General features: G+C 63.8%; 2 protein-coding genes across 3 annotated transcripts in view; both read left to right on the forward strand.

Annotated features, from left to right (window-relative positions):
- The window catches only part of NPLOC4 (NPL4 homolog, ubiquitin recognition factor), a 28,841-nt gene extending 21,000 nt beyond the window's left edge, over positions 1 to 7,841 (forward strand). Inside the window, exons 13-17 of the mRNA XM_074847762.1 lie at positions 3,208 to 3,279; positions 5,036 to 5,131; positions 6,100 to 6,216; positions 7,176 to 7,278; positions 7,636 to 7,841. Coding sequence (XP_074703863.1) covers positions 3,208 to 3,279; positions 5,036 to 5,131; positions 6,100 to 6,216; positions 7,176 to 7,278; positions 7,636 to 7,793 — 546 coding nt within the window. The 3' untranslated portion in view covers positions 7,794 to 7,841. The remainder of the gene's footprint in view (positions 1 to 3,207; positions 3,280 to 5,035; positions 5,132 to 6,099; positions 6,217 to 7,175; positions 7,279 to 7,635) is intronic.
- A 2,893-nt stretch (positions 7,842 to 10,734) lies between these two features.
- On the forward strand, positions 10,735 to 19,984 carry FAAP100 (FA core complex associated protein 100). Of its 2 annotated transcripts, none has more exons than XR_012625983.1 (10): positions 10,735 to 10,788; positions 11,314 to 11,504; positions 12,394 to 12,512; positions 12,829 to 13,793; positions 14,880 to 15,030; positions 15,738 to 16,528; positions 16,906 to 17,053; positions 18,154 to 18,270; positions 18,929 to 19,015; positions 19,120 to 19,205. XR_012625983.1 is itself a non-coding variant. In XM_074847326.1 (10 exons), the coding sequence occupies exons 2-10, from the start codon at positions 11,340 to 11,342 to the stop codon at positions 19,243 to 19,245; spliced, it is 2,658 nt and encodes an 885-aa protein (XP_074703427.1). In that variant the 5' UTR covers positions 10,735 to 10,788; positions 11,314 to 11,339; the 3' UTR covers positions 19,246 to 19,984. The 2 variants fall into 2 exon arrangements, 1 of the variants encoding a protein (XP_074703427.1); XM_074847326.1 differs by having other exon boundaries at positions 16,906 to 17,042; positions 19,120 to 19,984.
- The last annotated feature ends 48 nt before the right edge of the window (positions 19,985 to 20,032 follow it).

Genomic DNA, 20,032 nt, shown 5'->3' on the forward strand with positions numbered 1-20,032 from the left:
TTGGATTTCGGGGCTGGCTGGCTTCGTCTCTTATCGCAGGTATTTGTGTCAGCGCAAACATGAAGATGTCATCCTCGCAGCGAATTGCATTTTACAGCTGCCTTAATATTCCCCCAGAGTTTCTTTGGTAAGACACAAAGCCCTTCCCAATGGCTCTAGTGTTGTGAAAGAGCCCTTTGCCCCCGCAGAGCCCCGCGTGTGCTTTGTGCACGTACAGCGGCCGAGGCGGTGTCTGAGCCTTGGCTTCTCATCTGTTACGGGTGGTCCCGTCTGGCCCCGGCAGAGCCCTGAGCCGGGGCGACTGCTCTGATGGGAGCTGACCGGGACCTCCGAGCCGGGCCGTCCCCAGCGGGACACGTGTTCCTTCCACCCGTTGGCTTTGAAATCCTCTTCCCGGGGAAAACACAACAGCCGGGCTGCGTGGAGACTTCTGCGGGGAGTTTTCACTAACGGGGAAGGACTTCCCCTGGTTGGCCTCCTACCGAGGCTTCGTGTTGGACTGGAAAAGCCGCCTTAGCCTTAAATGTCCCAGCTGCTCTGGGGAGGAGGATGCTCGATTAGCTCACGAGGAGTCTCCTGAGAAGGGTTTCAACTCTCGCTGACCTATCGCTCGCTCTTAGAAAAGTCGCTTCGTTTCTGTGCGTCAGCCGCTCTATCTGTGCGAGGGGGCAGGACTGCCTGGTAAAGCTCTGCGAGATCAGCAGAGGGAAGAGCAAAGCTGGGCTTTATTAACACACAGCAAGGACAGAGAGCTGCCCGGCTCCGCGGTACCTCCGCCAGAGAGAGCCCCTGCGGAAAACCAACGCCCGGGGATGCCAACGCTGACCAGCCCTGGGACGCAGGACCCGTCTGGCTGGCGCCCGCCCGGGCTCCTCGCTCAGCGTCTCCCCTCACCCTGGATCGAAAATCCCGAGGCCGCCCCGAAGCCTCTCCCCCGCGGGCGCACCCCTCCTTTGCCCCGTTTGACCCCGTCCGTTTGCAGCTTCTGCCTCCGACCGGCGCTTTGCGGGGCTCTCATCGCCGCGCCTGATGCAATCTCCACTTTGCTCCTGTCTTCGGGATGATTCATTGTCCAGATCCTCCAGGCCTTGCTGCTTGATTTTTGTCCAGGAGCCAAATACTTGCGCCTTCGTTAACCCCTTCCTGGCCTCCCTTTGGAGTAGTTGCCGCTGGGCGTTCACAGCTTTGGGGGCCTGGGGCTCCCGAGCTGCTGCAATAACGTGTCGAGAAGCGCTGCTGGGGCCCCCGCGACTGCTGAGTTCAGGATGAAGATGTCTTTCACCCAGCCTGACGTTTGTTAAGGCCTTTAAAGCGTAATTGCCTAATAAAATGGTGCGTGGGGGTTGGAGAAGAGCGCCAGCATCGGGGGGGGCTTTTCTGTCTGGGGTCGGGACGTGTCCTCGACGCAGGGGGAGCGAGGTTCCAGCGTGGTAGTAACAGTCTAGTGCCTGTCTCGAAGGCCTCGGCAGCGTGACATTAAAAAGAAGGCATTTAACATGGAAATCCCCAGAGGCGGAGATTAAAGCGAACAGGTGCTGGAAAAATGTTTCTGCATATTAGAACTTAATTAGATTTGAAAATGAATTCCAGATGGGCTAATTATGTGTGAGTTGTTGCAGGTTCTTTCTTGCAGGGGCAGGATTGTGTTTGGGAAGCTGATTCGGTCTGATTGGATTTGATTCCTGACTCTTGCGGTATCGCCGAGATCTAGAAGCAGGTTAGCTTTCGGGTGCTGTGATCTCCCTGCAAGGGCTCCGCGTCTCCTCCTGCTCCTGTCAGAGCCAGAGAGATCTGAGGCCACGAGCCACCAGGCTTGTTGCTGAAATAACCACAGGGCCAACAACCTGTCATGTTCAAGGAGAAAAGATCCTTATCAAAATTGCTTTTAAAAGGAGCTTCAAAGACTGGAAGGTAGATTTTTTTTTTTTTTTTAGGGTTGTTTTTTTTTTTACAAAGGGAACCGTTCCTAGGGACAGAGGATGCTTGGGGAGGGGGCTCTTGCCTGGAGGGGAGCAGCGTGCCAGAGCCTGCTCGGCCACGTCCGTCTGGGTGTACTGGGAGAGCAGAGCGTGAGAGCGGGGTGCTGGCTGCCGCGCCGCATATTTGCGCTGTGTAAATACGAGCGGAACCAAGAAATGCTGATAGCGGGGGAGTGGCGTACGCCGGGGGAAAACACGGCTCGGGAGAGGAGGGTGTCAGCCCTGGGCGGCTCGTCCTGGTGCACGGAGCTGGCTCGGCTTGAGGAACGCTGCTCAGAACCCCGCGGGGGACCCGCTGGAGGCGGGGGGGGGTCAAGGCCTCTTGCCAAGGTCCCCCAAAGCCACATCGAAGTGTCGGGGTGACGGCTCTGCCGGCCTGCGGCAGCTCTGGGTCTGCCTCCAGCCTCTGGGACTTCTGCGAGCTCAGTAAATGTAAACTTTAATGTAAGGTCCCTGATTGGAAATTATGGGCATATGATTTATATGGGGCTCAATGAATGATTTATAACATGTTAAGTGATGATTTAGGTAGAAAATACAACCCCCTCTTACAGAATCTTTAATGAAAAGTGTCAGTTCTCATGAATTTATTTCTGAAGCTGTGTTTGAACTCGGCATGTTTGACATAAATCACATCTAATTGTCATTTTATGATTAATGAACATATGCTGGCCGTTTTTCTCCATAATTAAACTTTATGTTCAATTCGTCTGGCAAAGCAAAACAAGTTTATGCATTGTGATATGCTGCTCTTCAGGTCCGTGTATGAGAAAGCGCCTGGATTTCCAATTCCCGGGCGAGAATTGGGTGAGACTCGTGGCTGGTTTTGCAGAAAGTCGGGTTTGCCTTGGCTGAGAAAGCAGCTGTGGCGCTGTCCCTCCCTCCTGAGACCGTACTGCTTCTTAAACGGCACTTACGCTCCTTAAATAGCACCAGGCACCTCTGCCGTGGCGATGACGGAGGTAAAGGTGGTTTGTGACCACACACTCCCTCGGCTCACGAGGAAACAGAGGTCCTGGCTCGTGGAGTGAGAAAAATCTCTAGCCCCGAGGAGCTGCGGGGAGTTGGGCAGCACCCAGCCACGTACCGGCAGGTTCGTCTCTACACCCTCAGTGATCTGCCAGAGCGAAGGATCCCCAGGCTCCTGCGCAGGCGTCTCCGGGGCAGGATCTCTCAGGCTTCACCCCCACTTCCATGCTGAGGAATAATAAGACTCTTCTTCTTTCAGGATATAGACAAGTTTGGCAACGAGATCACACAGCTGGCCCGCCCGCTCCCGGTCGAGTACCTAATCATAGATGTAAGTATTCGCTGCACTTGTTTGCTTTCAGCAGGAGACAGTCAGGGCGGAGTGAAGTTCTTTAACCCACCTCTAAAATTCCCACGGAAGGCGATTCACAAGACAGATTTTCCTTCTTTCTCCTTTCCCCTCGGCGTTTCTAGCACCGAGGTGCCGGGGGCGGTGCGCTCTGGGGCGGTTGCGGTGCTGCTGGGGATCGGGGTGGTGCCGGGAGCGCGCTTCCCCCCGGCGAGGGCACTGCCTGGTGTCATCCCTGCTCCGAAGTGGCCCGTAGCCACGCAGCCGGGGAAGCAGCCAGCCCCACAGATCCGTGTGCCGGGCACTACCTCACAGGGAGCTAATTAGAAAGCTCCAGTTGTCTGTCTCTTAGCAGCAATTAAGAATCCATCTCCTTTTAGTGACTCAGCAGACATTGGTTGGACAGAAACGCCTTTTCTTGGGGGAGGGAGTTCACAGCTTGGCTGGAGCAGGGCTGCTGCCTGCCCGTGAGCAAACGCTGCCAGGCGCTGGGGCACAGCTCTGCCCTTCGGCTTGAACGGAAACTGTTACGGCGTGGAAGGCAGGAAAGGAAATAATTTGGATGACAGATGATATTGCTGGAGTGAAGAGGTGGTGCCAGGAACGATTAAATCCACCCAGAGCAACTGCTCTGGTCCAGCTGCCCCTGGCACAGGCAGCGTCCCGCGGGCGCGGGGAAGTTGGCAGCCCCGAGGCTTCCCCTGGCTCGTCCTTCCTCCCCGCTGATGATCTGCTGGGTGTATCACTTCTCAGAGCAGCCCTCGCGCTGGCGCTGGGACGTGCGACTCGCCCAGAGAAACGTCGTGTTGGGAACAACGGGCCCATTGTGTGGAGCCCTCGGACGCCCCGTGCCAGTCGGCAGCGCTGGAGCGTATTTATTACTCGAGTAGTAAAGGCATCTGCTTCTGGGCTACCTGGGGTGTAATTAAGATGAAAGCAGATTGAGGGAACAGGCATTTAGGAGCAGTCTGGAAAGCTGCATTTCTGAAGCATCTTGTTTTGTCTCTTTCTTTAAAAAAAAAAAAAAAAAACACAACAAAACAAACAACACAGGCATTATTCCAGTTAAAACCGTCCTGGCAGGTATTTCTGCATCTCTGCTTACAAAGGGCCTCGCCGCCGGGGCCCAGCAGTCGGTAAATGACACCAAAACTTTAAAGTCCCCAGAATCAGGACTGGTTTAACCGTTAGGAGCTGGCCCAAACGCTTGTTCTGAGCTCAGTAACATGGGCACAATGTTGCGTTACCCCGTTCCCCGTCCCCTTGGAGCAGGGAGGAGGCAGGGCTGCACCTCAGAGCACGGGCTGACCGTTCAGGGAAGCGCAAAGGTGGGTTTTTTTGGCACCCGTTCTAGCCCTGAATGGAGCAGCACGGTCCCCTGGCTACCCCACGGCCAGACGCGGGGACCGGGCTCTTCCCTGTCACCCCTCGGCGTTAAGGTGACACCCCTGGCACGGGGCAGGTCCCGGTGACCTTTGCAGAGAGGGATGGTCTCCATGGCATCATGCTGTGCTCATCAGGGCCCGGCTCGGGACATCTCCCTCCCGTTTCGTTAGGAAGCGACTGGCAGGAGCTAAGGGGTGTGCTGGTTGGAGTATCGCTCGTTAAAAGCCATCAGCAGGTCCCGGCAGTCTGAGCTCTGTCGCGGAGCTGTGGCTGCTCTCAGCAGCTTTGCTTCCCGCATCCCACTTCCCTCTCCTGCTGGCAGCTCTCTGATCGTCCTTTCTTGGATTTTTAGATTACTACAACTTTCCCTAAGGATCCAGTCTACACTTTTTCTATTTCTCAAAATCCATTCCCCATCGAGAACCGCGATGTGCTGGGAGAAACTCAGGTAAGGAGTGATTCCTCACAGAGCTGCGGTTTAATACAGACGACCCGTCTCTCTTGCACTGACCCGTATCTGCCAAGGGACGGCTGCAGTTGTGCCCTTAAATCACCCCTTGGCCGTTCAGCCCGGCGCTTGCCAAACCCTCTCCTGCGCGGAGCAGCGTCTGCATGCTGATGAGGCAGCTGGACGCCGACAGGCAGCGGGGCTGGCGCCTCTCAGACACCACCCGAGAGGTTGGGGGGGCGCCTCCAGCCCCACGCTGACAGCGCAGCACCCGCGGACGGGAGCGGGACAAGGGTCTGTCGCTCCAGTTCTGAGAGCGTTGACTTCTCTTCCTGGACAGATTTTTTAAAACGCAGAGACCGTTTCCTGCAAGAGGCCCGTAGCGTTGAGCAGAGGCAGCTGCTGGACAGCTCGAGGCACTGGCCGGGTGTTGCCAGCACGTAGAAGCCTCGAGTTGCTTTAAAGCAGCAACAGCTCGTTTCTCTAAGGAGGCCAAAGATGTCAGAGGCTCCTCCCGAGCAGTCGCTGCCCGTTGCGGCTCTGCCAGCAGAGTGGGACAGGTCGGCTGTTCAGCAGCAGCTTTGGCCCTCGTTTTTGAGGAGGCCCTGGGTTCAAGAGCAGAGGATGGGGAAGAAGGGGCTGCTTTGGCCTCATCTGCCTCTTTTCCTCGGGGACTGGGCTTTGAGCTGAGCTGCCTGGTCTCTGCTCAGCGCCTCTCGGGTCTGGGGTTGTTCAGGTGCTCGGGTGGGGGAGCTAGTGGGGACCCAAAGAGACTTTTCTCTGGAAGTTGTTAGCTGCAACTCGGCCAGCCAGGCTGGGATCTGACTTCGGGAGGGTCTCCGCAGGTTGCAGCCGATGCCCAAAAGAGACAGGAACGTTACAGTGGCTGTTAGTGGATTGGAATAGGAAAATAAAGTCATCACGTGGGGGAGAAGTGACTTCTCTTTGTTACTTTCCCCTCTCTCTAGGACTTCCACAGCTTGGCCACGTACCTGTCCCAAAATACTTCCTCCATTTTCCTAGACATCATTTCCGATTTCCATCTGCTCCTCTTCCTGGTCACGAACGAGGTGATGCCTCTGCGGGTACGTAACGGGGAGGAAAGCGTCGCGTCCGCGTCGCCGTCCCCAGGGCCCTGAGCTCCTCCCGCTGTGTGGAGGGGACAACCCAGCCTGCCACCCCGGAGCACGTCCCCAGCTGGGTCAACGCCACTTCTTCCAGGCTGAGCTGTTGGTAGAAGGTTTAAAAAGTGAAACCAAAGCCCCCAATTAGACCCAGAGCTCTCAACACGCCGCTCAGAGCAGCGAGGGGGTGGTGGTTGTTAGCACGGTCGCAGACCGGACAGAGCCAATTTGGCTGCGGCTCAGAGAGCTGGAAACGTTTTTAAAAATATCTCAGCATCAGAAATTCCTGTTGTAACGATAACGAGATCAGAGCTCCCAAATCTCGGCGAGGCCAACGACTTCCTGGCCGTGCAGTTCTGCCTCTCTTGGCTGGGCAGCGGGGGCTTGGCAGCCACCCAGGCCCCCAGTTCCCATCTGCACCGCCGCGACACGCCAGCGCAAAGGGCCATGTGTTTGCCAGAGGCTTCGAGGGCGCCCACGACGGCGCATGTGCGGGGCAGCCGGGCTGACCCTGGGCAGCTGGAGATCAGGCCGGGGCTGCCTGCGGGGCCACTGAGCTCCGGCACGGTGGGTTTGTACCCCCCGAGAGTCAGGCTGAGCCCCCAGTGCTGGTCAGCTGCAGCTGGGTTAAGAGATAACCCCCCGGTTAGGGGATAACCCCCTCCGTGCAGAGGTTTGGGGTTTAGGGGTGTGTCTGAATGCTGGGGGGAGCAGAAGGGGTGAACTGCATCTGGATTCCTGTCCGTGAACCTCACCGGGGGAACCCAGAGGGGCTTTAGGAAAGGGGCAGCAGCTCAGACTCACAGTTTTGTCTCGCTGTGGCTGGTGGAGGAGGGCAGGAGGCGCTTCCCTGGGCACACAGCTCCGGCCCGGGTGCCAGAGGAGCGTCCAGCACTGATTCTCCCTCTCATGGCTTCCAGGACAGCATCAGCTTGTTGCTGGAAGCTGTGAGGACCAAGAATGAGGAGCTTGCACAGACCTGGAAAAAATCAGAGCAATGGGCCACCATCGAGCAGCTCTGCAGTAAGAGAGAGGGGAGGTCTCTCTGGGAGGGGGTCCCTTGGGGAGGGGTCCCTTGTCCCTCGGGCTGGCGCTGCACAGGGCCGCTCTCAAGCCACCGTGGAGGTTCAGGTGGGAGGAAAACTGTTCCCGAGTGGGGCTGTGCTTTGTGGCTGCAGCTGTGGGGTGCTGAGATCTGTGGGTGCTGAGCCTCCCCGGGGTGCTGGCCTTGGGGGTGAGGGCAGCATCTTGGGCAGGGAGACTCCTGCCTGTGTTGGGACAAGAAACTTGCTCTGGGTTTAGGCAGGGGCCCTGCCTGTTCCCAGCGCTTCCCCCCACCTCTCCCCACCCCGGCTCTGACTGGGCTCTTTTCTCTCGCAGGCACAGTCGGGGTCCAGATCTCAGGACTACAGGAGTACGGGGCCATGGGCGGCTCGACGCACGCCGTCTCGGCGGCCATGTGGGACTGCAAGCACTGCACCTTCATGAACCACCCGGGCACGGACCACTGCGAGATGTGCAACCTGCCCCGGACCTAACCCCGCCGGCGCGTCGCCAGACTCCAATACAGAGCAAACGCTCAAGCAGCAGGAGTGGTGCTTGTCCCTTCCCCGTCCTCCCATCTGCTTCCCCCCCCACCCCTCAAAGCCCCCCCCGGGGTGCAGAGCTGGGCAGGGGGTGGCTCCAGCCCTCCCCAGTTACTCCTCGCTCCCTTTCAGGGGCAGCCCTGTAGTCGCAGCAGGAGCCAGGTGCCCCGGCTTTAGCGTAACGCTGGCCCCCAGCCCAGGAAACCAACGCTGGGCTGTCCCCCCCGCCCCCCTCCCAGCCTGCTGGGGGCTCGGGGGGGGCGGGGCCTGTGGCCACCCAGGGTTCCCTCCTTGCCCGCTTGCCAGCCCAAAGCAGCCTCGCAGCGTAGGGGAGGCTTTGGCATCCCCCCCCCCGGCAGCTTTGCTCCCCTTTCCCTGCCCGCCCGGGTCGCTGGGTTCCCGGGTACCGACAGCTTCCACGGTGAACGGGCCCGTTACCGGCGCTGGGCCAACCAGCAGCTCTGCCAGGCTGGGCCCCGTGTGCTGGCACCGCTCCCGCAGCAGGACGGGCAACGCCCCCCCTCCCCAGCTCCTTGGCACCGGGCGAGGGGTGGGCATGTGCCAGCTCTTGGCTTGGCACCGAGCCACGCTCGCTCCCTCTCGCGCGCCGGGGCTGGCGTGTGCGCGGCTGCTGGCTGGGCACAACCCGGGGGGTGCTGCGGGAGGGGTTGTCCCCCCTCCGTGCCCCCAACGCTGAGGGCCGTGTCACCCTGCAGAGAGCGATTTGGCTCCTTGGGCAGCAGCTCGGCCCCTTTTCGGAGCGAGGCCACGTGGGGGGAACCGTGGAACTCCGCTGCAGTGTGCCGGGGCTCGGCGAGGAGCCGGCCCCCGCAGCTGGCACCTTCCCCCCCACCCCCTGCCCGCGTCCTCCCCGGTGCAGGGCCGGAGGGGAGGGGTCGGGCCGCGCTCTTGCTGCTCGCTCTCCCCTTTAAACCCCGGCTGGGGGCTGCCCCGTGCCAGGCGCTTCTGGGGCTGGCGAGGGGGCAGGCGGGTGCTGCCGGTGCCCCGGGGGCTCAGCTCTCCACTCACAGGGCCCCTGCCCCAGCCTGGAGCCCCCCTGCCCCTGTGCTGCAGGTTCAGGCCTCCATTAAATCCCCGGGGCACCAGTTCCAGCCCGGCTCTGTGCCCTCCTCATAGGAGGGAGGTGGGAGGCCCCGTCCTGTGCCAGGACAGCGTTGTCTCTGCCATTTCCAGCAGGACAGGGACCCCGGCACCCCCCTGCTCGGGCTCCGGAGTTAGCGGAGCAGCCATCCGGCCCCGGCGCAGGGCTCGCGGGCTGCGGTTTGCTTTTCCCCTCGGTTTGTTGGTGTTTGGGGTTGCAGCGGTGTGCGGTGCCTGGACTGGACTGACCCGGGTGCAGGGTCTGTGAGTAACGTTGAATAAAAGCACCCTGAAACGAGGAGCCAGCGCCCACGTCTCCCGCGCTCTGTACGCGTCCCGGGGGAGGGGGCTGGGACATTCCGTTCTCCCGGCGGGACTGGGGCGGGGTGGGGGGGGACAGGACACACGCTGCACCCCAGCACAGGGCACTCGACGCCCTGGCCCCTGCCCGCGGCTCTGCGGCGGCCGCGCGGTCTGTTTGCAATCAGCGCCAGAGCCGCGTGCGGCCGGGCCCCGCGCCAGCCCAGCGCCTTCAAAAGGGACGGCAGGAACCGCCGCCGAGCCAGAGCCAGGGGAGCCGAGCCCGGCGAGCGGCTGCCTCGTCCCGGCGCGGGTACGAGGGGGGGAGAAAAGGCTCCGACAGCACCGAGTCCCACGTGCCCAGCCCGGCCCTCGGGGACACGACACCCTGCGGCCACCACCCAGGCTGGGGGTCCCCGTCCCCGCGGCTCCCCCGCGGCCTTTCTCACCGCCTTCTCCCCTTGGCAGCGCCATGTCGCGTCTTCTCCCGCTCCTGCTCCTCGCGGCTCTGGGCTCTGCCGCCAAGTCGAAGCGGCGGCCGGCGGCGTGGGACGAGGGAGCAGACGGTAACTCCCCCCTCCGCCGCCGCGCGGGACTGTACGGGCAGGGTCACAGCATCCCTGCCTGATGGCGGGCAGCTGCCCGCACGCGTGTGGGGCTGGTGCGGGGTGCCAGGGTGGGGGTCCTGCCCCGGCCAGCCTGTCCCCTCCGGTCCCCGCAGCCCAGACGGCCCCGGGGAAGGGCTGCGCCAACCTTACGCTGGTCTTGGACAACTGGAAGTTCGCCATCACCTCCCAGATGAGGAACCTGCTGCTCTTCGACCACCAGACCGTGCTGCCCGACTACGGGAGGTGAGGCGGCCGCGGGGATGGAGAGGCCGGGCCCGTTGTTGGGGGGCGGGGGGGTGCCCGCGCCCTCACCCCTCTCCCCCACGCAGGATCCGGTCGCTGTCGGGGGCTCTGGACGATCTGTACCGGGATTTCAGCGCCCTGAAGGAGCAGCTGGGGCGGCTGTCGGCACGCTTCGCCGAGGTGGAGGCCTTCGTGGACCAGCTGAGCCGGGCCCGCGGCCCCGGAGCCCCCCCGCGCCGCCGGGGGCTCCCCCAGCCCGCCCGCAGGCCCCCCGACCCCCCCCAGTAGCCACCCCAGCAGCAGCTTGAGAAGCCTCAGCCAAGCTGGGGAATGGGGGGTCCATCCCAGCGGCCGGGTCGTGCCCCCCCCTCACGGGACACGGGGTGGGGAGGAGGCGGCCATGGGGCAGGGTCAGGCCTCTGCCCCCGGGGGGCCCAACCCGGCCCCCCCCTCGCCTTTAATAAAGCCGCTGCCGCCAGTATCGCCTCGCTCCTCTCTGCGCCCCCGCCACGGCGGGTCCCAGCACACCCGGGAGGAGCTTTACCCCGCCCCCCCCCCAATCCATCCCGGTACCGACCCCGGGGGGTGCCGGCCTAGGCCCGCCCATCGCGGCTTTACGGCCTGTCGCAAACTCCCCGCCCATTGCGGCGGCCGCCGCGCAGCCGTAAAGCGGAGCCGCCCGCGCCCCCCGCCCGGTACCCGCAGCCCCACCGGGAGGCAACGGGGGGCTTGGGGGAGGGGGGGGGCGAGGGTGAGGTGTGGGACGGGGGTCAGCGAGGCTGTGAGAGTGGGGCGGACGGAGCTGGGGGGGCGGGATGGGGGGCTGAGGGGGGAGTTTGGGGGGGTCAGGCTGGGGGGGCTGGGCCTGTGGGGTGGGGCTGGGGGCTGAGGTGGGGAATGGGGGGTTGGGGGGCTGGGGTTGATGTTTGCGGGGGATGGGGGGGCGGCTGGGGGTCTAGGCTAGCAGTATGGGGGGGCATGGGGCTGGCCCTGCAGTCTGGGGGGCTGTGGGGCTCAGGCAGGGGTGAAGAGGGGGGGCTGTGTCACACCGCGCCTGGGGCTGTCAGTGCCCTGGAGGTGGAGGGAGAGGGGCCCGGGCTCAACCTGCACCCGGCGTGCTCGCAGATGGGTCCCGTCCCCTTCCCCCTCGGTGGTCTTTGATGCGGGGGTGCCCTCCTCCCCCCCCCCCCCAGCGCTGACCCCCGTCCCCGCACCCCCAGGCTGGCACCGCGCCCTCCCCGGCACCATGGCGCACGTGGGCCACAGGGTGGATTACCTGGCCGGCTTCTGCTGCCCGGTGGGGGGGCTGGTGGCGGGCAAGCCCCGGGTGCTGTGCCACGAGAACGAGATCTACCTCTCCAACGGCAGCGAGTTCGTCTACGTCTACGACCAGGAGGGAAAGGTGCTGAAGGTGAGCGGCCTGGCGGGGCGGGGGCCTTCACCCTGCATCTCCCGGGCTGGGAGGGTGCTCTGGGGCTGGTGGCCACTAGGGCTGGTGGCCCGGGACAGGGTGATGGTGTCAGGGACATCAGTCTCCCAGTCTGGGGCCAAACTCCTTCCTGGGGTCCCTCCATCGGGGTCCCCCCATCCACAAACAAACTTCACGAGCAGCTCCAGACCCCCTTAACCAGCTCCAAGGCCCCCTCTGGGAGCGGGGGGGGTGCTGCCGTCTGGCCCCTCTCCTCAACTTGCGAGACAAACATTTAATTAAACTAGAAAAGGTTTTTTCCCTCCCTGAGCAAAGTGACGTCCCTTTGATTTCTCACCTACAAAGGGTTTCGCTATTGTCTTTGCTGTGACTAACAGCAGTCGTCGTGTTGAGTTATACACGGCTTCTTTTTTTAATTTGTTCTTATTATCATTTCTAAGAAAGCCATCGCTGTAATATCAGGATTTGCCTCCTACACTGCGCTCCTTCTCAGGAAAGTAGAGCACGTACCGGCTTTCTGATCGCTGTTTGCCTTCCCCTCGGGGAGCGTGAGTGACGGGCTGCCTCCCTCCCCGCAGCCCTTCTCCCGACCCCCTGCTGCTCTTCGCCGAGGGCGCCTGCCCCCCGCCTAGGAAAGCCCAGCTGGGTCCTGCCCAGATTTATTCCTGGAGACTCCTTAGAATCTGCGTTTGCAGGAAATAACCCCTTTAATTCACAGTTGGGGTTGCCCAGCGAGTGGTTTATTTCTTTACCCCGCGCAGGCGAGCACGGCTCTGCCTGCCTTGGCAGCGTGGGCCCCGAGGCTCCCTCGCCCTGCAGCCCTGTCCCCGCCATCCCTCTGGGTGACATTTCTTTCTGCTTTTCCACGCAGGCCGTGTACCGCTGCCCCGACCAGGTGTGGCACGTGGAGCTGCTGCCCCAGCCCCGGCAGCTCTACATCCTCTGTGCCCTGAGCGGCATTTACTGCGTCTCCCTGGACCAGCAGAGCAGGTGAGCCGGTTGCCACCCCCGGGGTGCACAAGCCAGCCCCGTGCCGTTCGCCCTGGAGCCCTGGGGCTGCTTCTCACGGGCCGGGGTGACGTGTTGGGGTTTCCACCGCTGCCCTCTCCCTGCCCGTCCTCGCGCAGGCACGGGGAGCGTTCGGCGGGCGGAAGCTCTGGCTCTCTCCGGGTCGCTGCTCTCACAGCAGATGCTAAAAGCTGTGCTGCGGGGAGCTTCTTTCTGAGGGCCAGGGTGAGAGGCAGCCAAGGGAAGCGCTGGCTTCGCCCCACGGCTTGGCTGAGAGCTCTTCCCTCTTTGCTTGAAGGTTAATGGAGCAGACGGATGGCGACGGCCAAGAAAGCAATTGCCCTTCCGGCGTCTTCCCTGTGGACTCGGACGCCTGCATCTTCCCAGACTCCAGCCTGTGCATGTTCACTCTGCTCAACAACTTTGTCATCACCTTGTCCCAGGCTCACGGCAAATGGTGGATGAAACTGCACGAGCTTCCCCACCCCGAGCAGGAGAATCCCCCGTACCGGCAGGTCAGCGAGGTGGGCTTCTGCCCCGGCCCCCCGCCAGGGGATGAGGGGGACGCTCCCCCCTCCCGCTTCCTGCCCGTCCTGTGCTGCGCGTCCTCCCCAGGCACCGTGGGATCCGGGGAGGGGCTGTGGTGCTCGGGGGGCTTCGTGCTGGAAGAGCCCCTCTTCAGCCTGCTCTTCGGGATCGACGCTGCCATGCTGGAGTCTCCGATGATCCTCTGCGGCTTCCCGGATGGACAGCTCTGCTCCGTGCCGCTGAAGGCCCTCAGCTCTTCGCCGGCTGTCGACGGCTGCCACGACGTTTCAAACCAAGACCCCCCCGTGAAGATCCTCCATCATTTGGAAGAACCCATCGTCTTCATCGGGGCCTTGAGAACAGAGCGGAGGGCAGCGGACGATGCCGAGGATGACCAGCTCTTCGGAGACGCTGGCTGTGACTGCGTGGTGGCCGTGGGCCACTACGGGAAGATGGTGGCCGTCAAGGCAGATCAGAGGGAGGAGGCGACGGTGCCGGAGCTCAGGGAATACTACTTACGTGGGCCCATTCTCTGCGCCGCCTGCGGCAGCGGCAGCCGGATGTATTACAGCACGCACTCGGACATCTCCGCCGTCGACCTGGACTGGGTCGGCGATTCCTCCGACCCCGAGGACGCGGAGAGCTGCGCTGGCGTCCTGCCTCCCGTCCTGTCTCCGGCCAGTTTAAGTATCTGTAGCGTTGTGGCTCTTTCCTTGTCTTCTCGGGCGTCAGAAGGTACTGCCGGCAGCGGGGCGTGCGCTGGGTCTTGGGGTGGAGCGGGGCAGGATAGCTGCCTATTCCGGCCCGTACGTCTCCACCCCTCCTTACGGTCCAGATTGGGCTCCATCCTCCATCCGTTCTTGTTGACTCCCCTCGTTTTTGTAAGTCGTTTCTGTCGAGCATGCCGACTCGGGCTGAACGCGAGGCGTGCTGGCAGCTCCGGCTCTTCCCCGCCCGTCCCGCGGTTCCTCTCCGCTCAGCGGCAGCGCAGGAGGCGGCTGGTTCCCCCCCGGGATGCTCGCACCGGGGAGAGGACAGCTGGCGGGGAGCCCCGAGCGACCGGGGATGAGACTCACCCCCAAAAAGGGGAGGTTTTGGGTCTGGACTGGGGGCTTCCGCGCAGCCGCTCGGAGCCTGCACGTGCTGCGCTCGCAGCCCCGCAACTAATTACGTGTGTCCCCGCCGCAGCCAGCGCTCGCCCTCTGGAGCGGAGGAAGGGAGCAGAGTGCCAAGACAGGGTGGAGGGGGGTGTGTGGAAAAGCATTTTGTAGCCGTAGCTGAGCCCATTGCACGGGGCTGGAACAGGCAGGTGAGCGAGGAGGCGCTCCTGGGGCACCCAGCAGAGCAGGCAGCCCTGCCTGCACCCGGCCCCGCTCGCTGCATGCATCTCGCTGCCAGGGACCCTGCATGGCACCCCCAGGGCACTGCAGCCCCCTGCCTCGGTGCCTCCCCCAGCTGCTCCTGGCCTTGGCTTGGGGGTGGCCAGCTCCGGGAAGCATGGCTGGGGCGGCGGGGCTGTCAGGAGCCCGCGGGGACAGGCCAGGCATGAGGCGGTGGAGGCGGGGGGGTGGCGGTGCCCTTCTCGGGGAGCTGCGCGCGAGGTGGACGTGCTGTCATGGTCCGTGTCCTGTCTCCGTCACACCCCTCCACAGACGGAGGCCGTCCCGCTGTCCTGCGGCAGGCAGTGCCATCCTGTGCTCCCCCATCCCCCTGCATCCACCCGCCGCAGCCATCAGGGAAGCTCCAGCTGCCTTCCCAGCCCCCCCCCCCCACCTCAACACCTCCCCTCGTTGCCTGACCTGCCCTCATCTCTGCCCGCAGGTGAATCAGAGCTGCTGGCCTTGTCCGCCAAAGGCCGCCTCATGACCTGCGGCTTATGCAGCCCCGAGGACCCCGACGTGGAGCTGACGCCCGCCGAGGCTGGCCGGAGGATTAAGGAGCTGCTGTCTGGGATAGGCAACACCTCGGAGAGGTACAGGCATGGCTGCTCGGCCCTCGTGCTCTTCCTCTGCCAGCTTCACAGGCACCGAGCTGCATTTCTCTGCATCCAGAGCACCCACCGCTCCAACATTGACCTTTCTGGAGTGTGGGAATCCCACCCCCCTGACCTTGATGGGATAAAGAGAATATTTATGGGCAGCCCCCACCCCTGCCTGTCCCCCTCCCCAGGGCGCAGCCGGCTCCAGCGCTGTGGGCGGGCTGGTGTTTACAGCCTCGGCGGCAGAAGGTGGGAGAGGCAGGGTGCCAGGCGCTCCCAGACGCCCCGGCGCGCTTGCCAAGGCGGCGGGAACAGGCAGGGCAGGCACGTGCCTGCGGCCGTCTGTCTGCACGCGGGGGGGTGGGGGGAGTGTGGGGTGTGTGTCTCCCAAATCTCCTTTCGCAGGGGGATTCCTGGGGTCTGGGTGGCCGGAGCCGCTCCTTGGGGTCAGCTCAGCTGATGGGGGGTCACAGGCAAAGCAGCGTAGATGGATCCCGGCTCCGTGAAGGAGCTGGCGAGTTCCCGGGGCGGCTCAGGGCGCTGGGTTCCTGCCAGGGGCTGCTCGGCTCGGCTGCGGCGGCGGCCCAGTGCCCTTTGGGCAGCAGCCTTTGGCACCGGCCTCTGCCACGCTCCCGTGGCTGACCCAGCGTCCCGGCCACCCTCCCTCCTGCTATTTCAGCGCCGACGTGTTGTCCTTGCAGGGTTTCCTTCCTGAAGAAGGCGGTGGACCAGAAGAACCGAGCCCTGGCCAGCCTGAACCAGGTGATGAACGTGAGCGCGGCTTTGCTGTCCAGCCAAGAAGGCCAGAAGCCCATTGCTTGCACTGTCACTGCCAACTGGAGCTGCCTCCTGCTCCAAGATACCGTCACCATCTCCTGTCTGCTGGAGAACTGCAGCGAGTACAGCCTGGAGGAGGGCTGGACCCTCTGTGTCCAGCTCCTGGCCAGCCCCTGTGCCTTAGAGGAGGAATCTGTGGATTCGGCCACCACCTTCACCTTCCCCATCGACCAGCTCCTCCCTGGGAACAAGAGGGAGCTGACGCTGCCCCTCGGCTCTGCTGCGGACACCAAGCTGGACCTGCCTCTGACCATCTCCTGTGCCCTCTACTACAGTTTACGGGATATTTTGGGCAGCGGCTCCGACTCCTCCGAGGCCCTGGACGACCTCCTGCCCGACGACTCGCCCATCCTCTCCCCGGACAGAGAGGGGATCTGCCTGCCCCTCAGCGAATGCACCATTGACATGCTCCAGTGCCTCCGTTTTGAGAGCAGCCCCCCCGGGCCGGATGCTTCCCCGCCGACAGCTGCCCCCCCTGCCCCCCCAGACCCTGTGGAGACCTTTCTCAAAGTCTCCCGGGAGCAGACTGAGCCCGAGGGGGTGAAAGCCGATGAGCTGCCGCCTGCCCCGGGAGAGGAAAACCTGCCCCCCTCGGCAGCGTCCATCAGGGTGTCCTCGGAGCTGCTGAAAAACGCGCTGAAAACCTCCGGCTCAGGTGGGTCCCGGGTGAAGGAGCATCCCAGGGGCTCCTGGGACATCTCCTTGGGTGGAGGCGTTTGCGTCCCGGCTTGTGGCCACCCCAGGAGAGGCCGGAGTGGCCCCGTCACAGCCCGTGCGTGCAGGCTGGGGGAGTCACCAGCCCCTTCCTTGGGCCCAGAGGGCTGCGTGACCCCGCGCAGGCACCTCAGCCCCTGGGCTGGCACCTGGACGCGATGGCAGTTGCGTGACCGAGCTCAGTTTGTCTCAGTGGGGAGAGAAACGGCCCCCGCCTCGGCCCTGACCTTGCATCGCTCCGGCCTGAGCCACAGGGGAGGGCAATTCTGCGGCTGTAACAAATTCTGCCTTTTTTTTCCCCCCTCCTTTTGTCCCCAGATGTCCCGCTGAGCTGTGCCACGCTGCGCTGGCTGCTGGCTGAGAACGCCGGGGCCGAGGCGCTGAGCGGCGGGGAGGTGGCGTCGGTGCGCGGCGCGGCGCCGGACGGAGGCGAGGTGCAGCTGCTTGTCCGAGAGGCAAGGAATGGGTTAGCCCTGCAGAGAAACCCCCCGTCCCACGAAACCGGCTCCGTTCGCTCGTGCCGGGGAGCTGGGTGATGTCTGGCCTTGCCGTGCTGACCCCAGGGGCCACCTGGGAGCCTTTTGGCTACTCTGCTGCGGGGCTGGGGCTTGTGTGCTGGGCTGGACGGGCTGTGCTGCTGGTCCCCCTTTCTCCCAACCCAGGACTTCCCAAAGGCTGCGGCGGCTTGCCTCCCTCTCCAGGCCCATCTGTGCCCCCCTCCCTTGCCAGATGCCCCCTCCCCTCCCAACATCCCTTCGCTGGCCTGCAGGATCTTTACGGGCCCCTTTGCCGCTGCTTTTCCACTGGAGCTGTGTGGCTACTGCTCCTGGCCAGCTCACCCAGCCCCGCTGAGACACGGTAGCCTCGGACACTCACCTTGGCTGCAGGAAGAAAAGAGCTTTCCCTTCTGCTCTGCCTGGCTGCGCTTTGCCGGCTCCGTGAAGCGAGGGGAAAACGTGGCTGGATTCGGGGTGTAAATCTGATTTGCTGCGGCTTGTCCCCCCTTAATGTGAAAATCCCCCTCTGAGCGCAAAGGAAAAAATACCAATTGCTGCCCAGCTCTCGCACCGCGGCGAGGGGCCCGGCTGCCTGCACGCGGGCAGGGACCTGGCGCAGGTTGGCTCACGCTTGAGAGCTCAAATCGCGCCGATGCGATTAGTGACGCTGTTAATTCTGCTCGGGGCTAAGCCTGCCGGGTTCAATCTGCTGGGGTGGCAGCCCGAGGCTCGTTGGGGAACGGGCTTCAGCTCTGGTGGCCACGGCTAAAGGAGCAGGCGAGGGCTCACCTGGGGGCCCGATGGCCACTGGGGCCAGGCTGGGGGCAAATGTCCCTCAGCGGGGCTGGACAAGGGCTCTGATGCGCCCAACTGGGCTAGCAGCGCCTCTGCTGTGCTTGCCCGTACCAGGCTGGCGAGGAAATGGGTTGTGGGGGGTTGTGCAGGGAGTAGGAATGGGGGACTAGAGCATTTTGGGGAGCCCTGTGCCCGTGGGGAGGGGTCGTGGGGCCACCCTGGCCCCCTCCCCGGCCCAGCGCTGGTGGCAGCGTGGCTCTGCTCGCTGTTGCAGGTGGCCATGAGTGACCTCAGCCCCGCGGGCCCCATCCAGGCCGTGGAGATCCTGATGGAGAGCCCGTCCCTGGCTGACGTGTGCAGGACGCACCACGCCGTCATCCGGCGCATCCAGGTACGCTCGGGGGGGGGCTGTGCCGCAGGCCCCCACAACCCCAAAACAAGCCAAAACCCCCCTGGGCTAAAGCCTCTGGGTGCTCCGGGAGGGTTTCTCTGGCACCACCGTGTGGCAAACAGCCCAGCCTCCAGCACAGCTGGGCCACCGGGCCACAGGCCCTTTGCAAGCTCCGGCCTTGGCTCTGGGCGTTTGGGCCACGGAGCCCCAGGAGTTTTAGACTGGCTCTTAGGAAGGATTTCTTTGCAGAAGGGGCTGTTGGGCGTTGGAATGGGCTGCCCAGGGCAGGGGGGGAGTCCCCATCCCTGGAGGGGTTGAAGAGTCGGGTTGACCCAGCGCTGAGGGATCTGGTGGAGTTGGGAACGGTCAGGGTGAGGTTCATGGTGGGGCTGGAGGAGCTTCAAGATCTTTTCCAACCCAGATGATTCTGGGATTCTGTGAGGTACTTGTCATCTGCCCCGGGAACAGGACCCTGGTCCCTTTGGCAGCTACACGGTGCAGGGTGGGGAGCCAGCCTTCCCGGAGGTGCTTTGACACCAGCAAACGCGGTGCCTGGCTTGGGGAGAGGCCTGGCTCGTGGCCGGTGCCACAGTGGGGGGCTCCGCGGGGCTGGGAGGAGGGGGAGGCTCGTCCCGGCAGAGTTTTCCGCTCCCCACAGACGCTGGTGCTGGAACAAGCGGCGCAGGGCTCGGGGCCCCCCGACCTCCGCATGCAGTACCTGCGCCAGATCCAGGCCAACCACGAGGTGAGCCGCGAGCCCGTGGGGTGCTGGGCCCCCACAGAAAGGGGGGTTCACCCCACTGAGGACCCTCCCACACGCGCATCTCAAACTCCGTCTTTCTCACCCAGATGCTGCTGAAGGAAGCGCGGACCCTCCGCGACCGGCCACCCCTCGGCGAGGAGGGAGCTGCCACGGCAGAGAAACTCCTCAACATCTACCGGCAGCTGCGCAACCCCAGCCTCGTCCTCCTGTGAGCAAGGAAAGGGGTGGGGGGGCGGCCAGTGCGCCCCGGGGGCCCCGAGCCCCGCTGGCCGGGGTGGGTGCCCACTGGGCTAGCGGCGAGGAGAGAGGACTCCCCCCCATCCCCCCCCACCCCAGTTTCAACCCTGCTGCGGGAGGAGCGGGCCCAGCGGCGAGGGCAGGGAGGCCGCGGTGGTGGTCTGGCTTGAGGAGGGGACAGGGGAGGGGACACGTGTGTGTGTGCGTGTGTGTGTGTTTTGTGGTTGTGTTGTCGGCAGCACCGGAGGGTCCGGCGGCAGAGCGGGGGCTTCTGGGCTGGCCCGGCTCGGCCCTGCCGCTCCCCCACTCACACACCCCACCCCCCCTTCCCAAGCCCGGCCACGCCGGTGGGCAGCCCCCCACCCTCGGGGGCCGTTGCTGTCTTGTGGATCGTTCTAGCCGTGGTAGTTTAGTGCCGGCCACGCCGTGCCGGCTGCGGGCTGTGCCCCCCCCTGCCCCCCCCCCGTGCCGCCTTGCCTTTCAGGATCAGGACAAACAGGGTGCTGTGCCAGGGTGCCCAGCGGGCGCCTGCCCCGGGGGAGCCCCGTTTTCTGCTGGGCAGGGGAGGGGGTTTTTCCGCTCCCCCCCCCCCATTGTTTCTATAAATGATCTTGTATTTCTGTGGCGGTGCAGCGTGGTTTGGCCCAGCCCTTCCCTGCACCGCTCCGGTCTCTGTAAATCTGTCGTCTGCCATGAAAAGGATCGTGCCGCTCAGCGAGTGCCCGTCTCTTCTTCCTTTCCATCTCCCCGTGGGGCTGCCAC

Source organism: Strix aluco, chromosome 21, assembly GCF_031877795.1.
Source record: "Strix aluco isolate bStrAlu1 chromosome 21, bStrAlu1.hap1, whole genome shotgun sequence".
NCBI classification, from domain to species: Eukaryota; Metazoa; Chordata; class Aves; order Strigiformes; family Strigidae; genus Strix; species Strix aluco.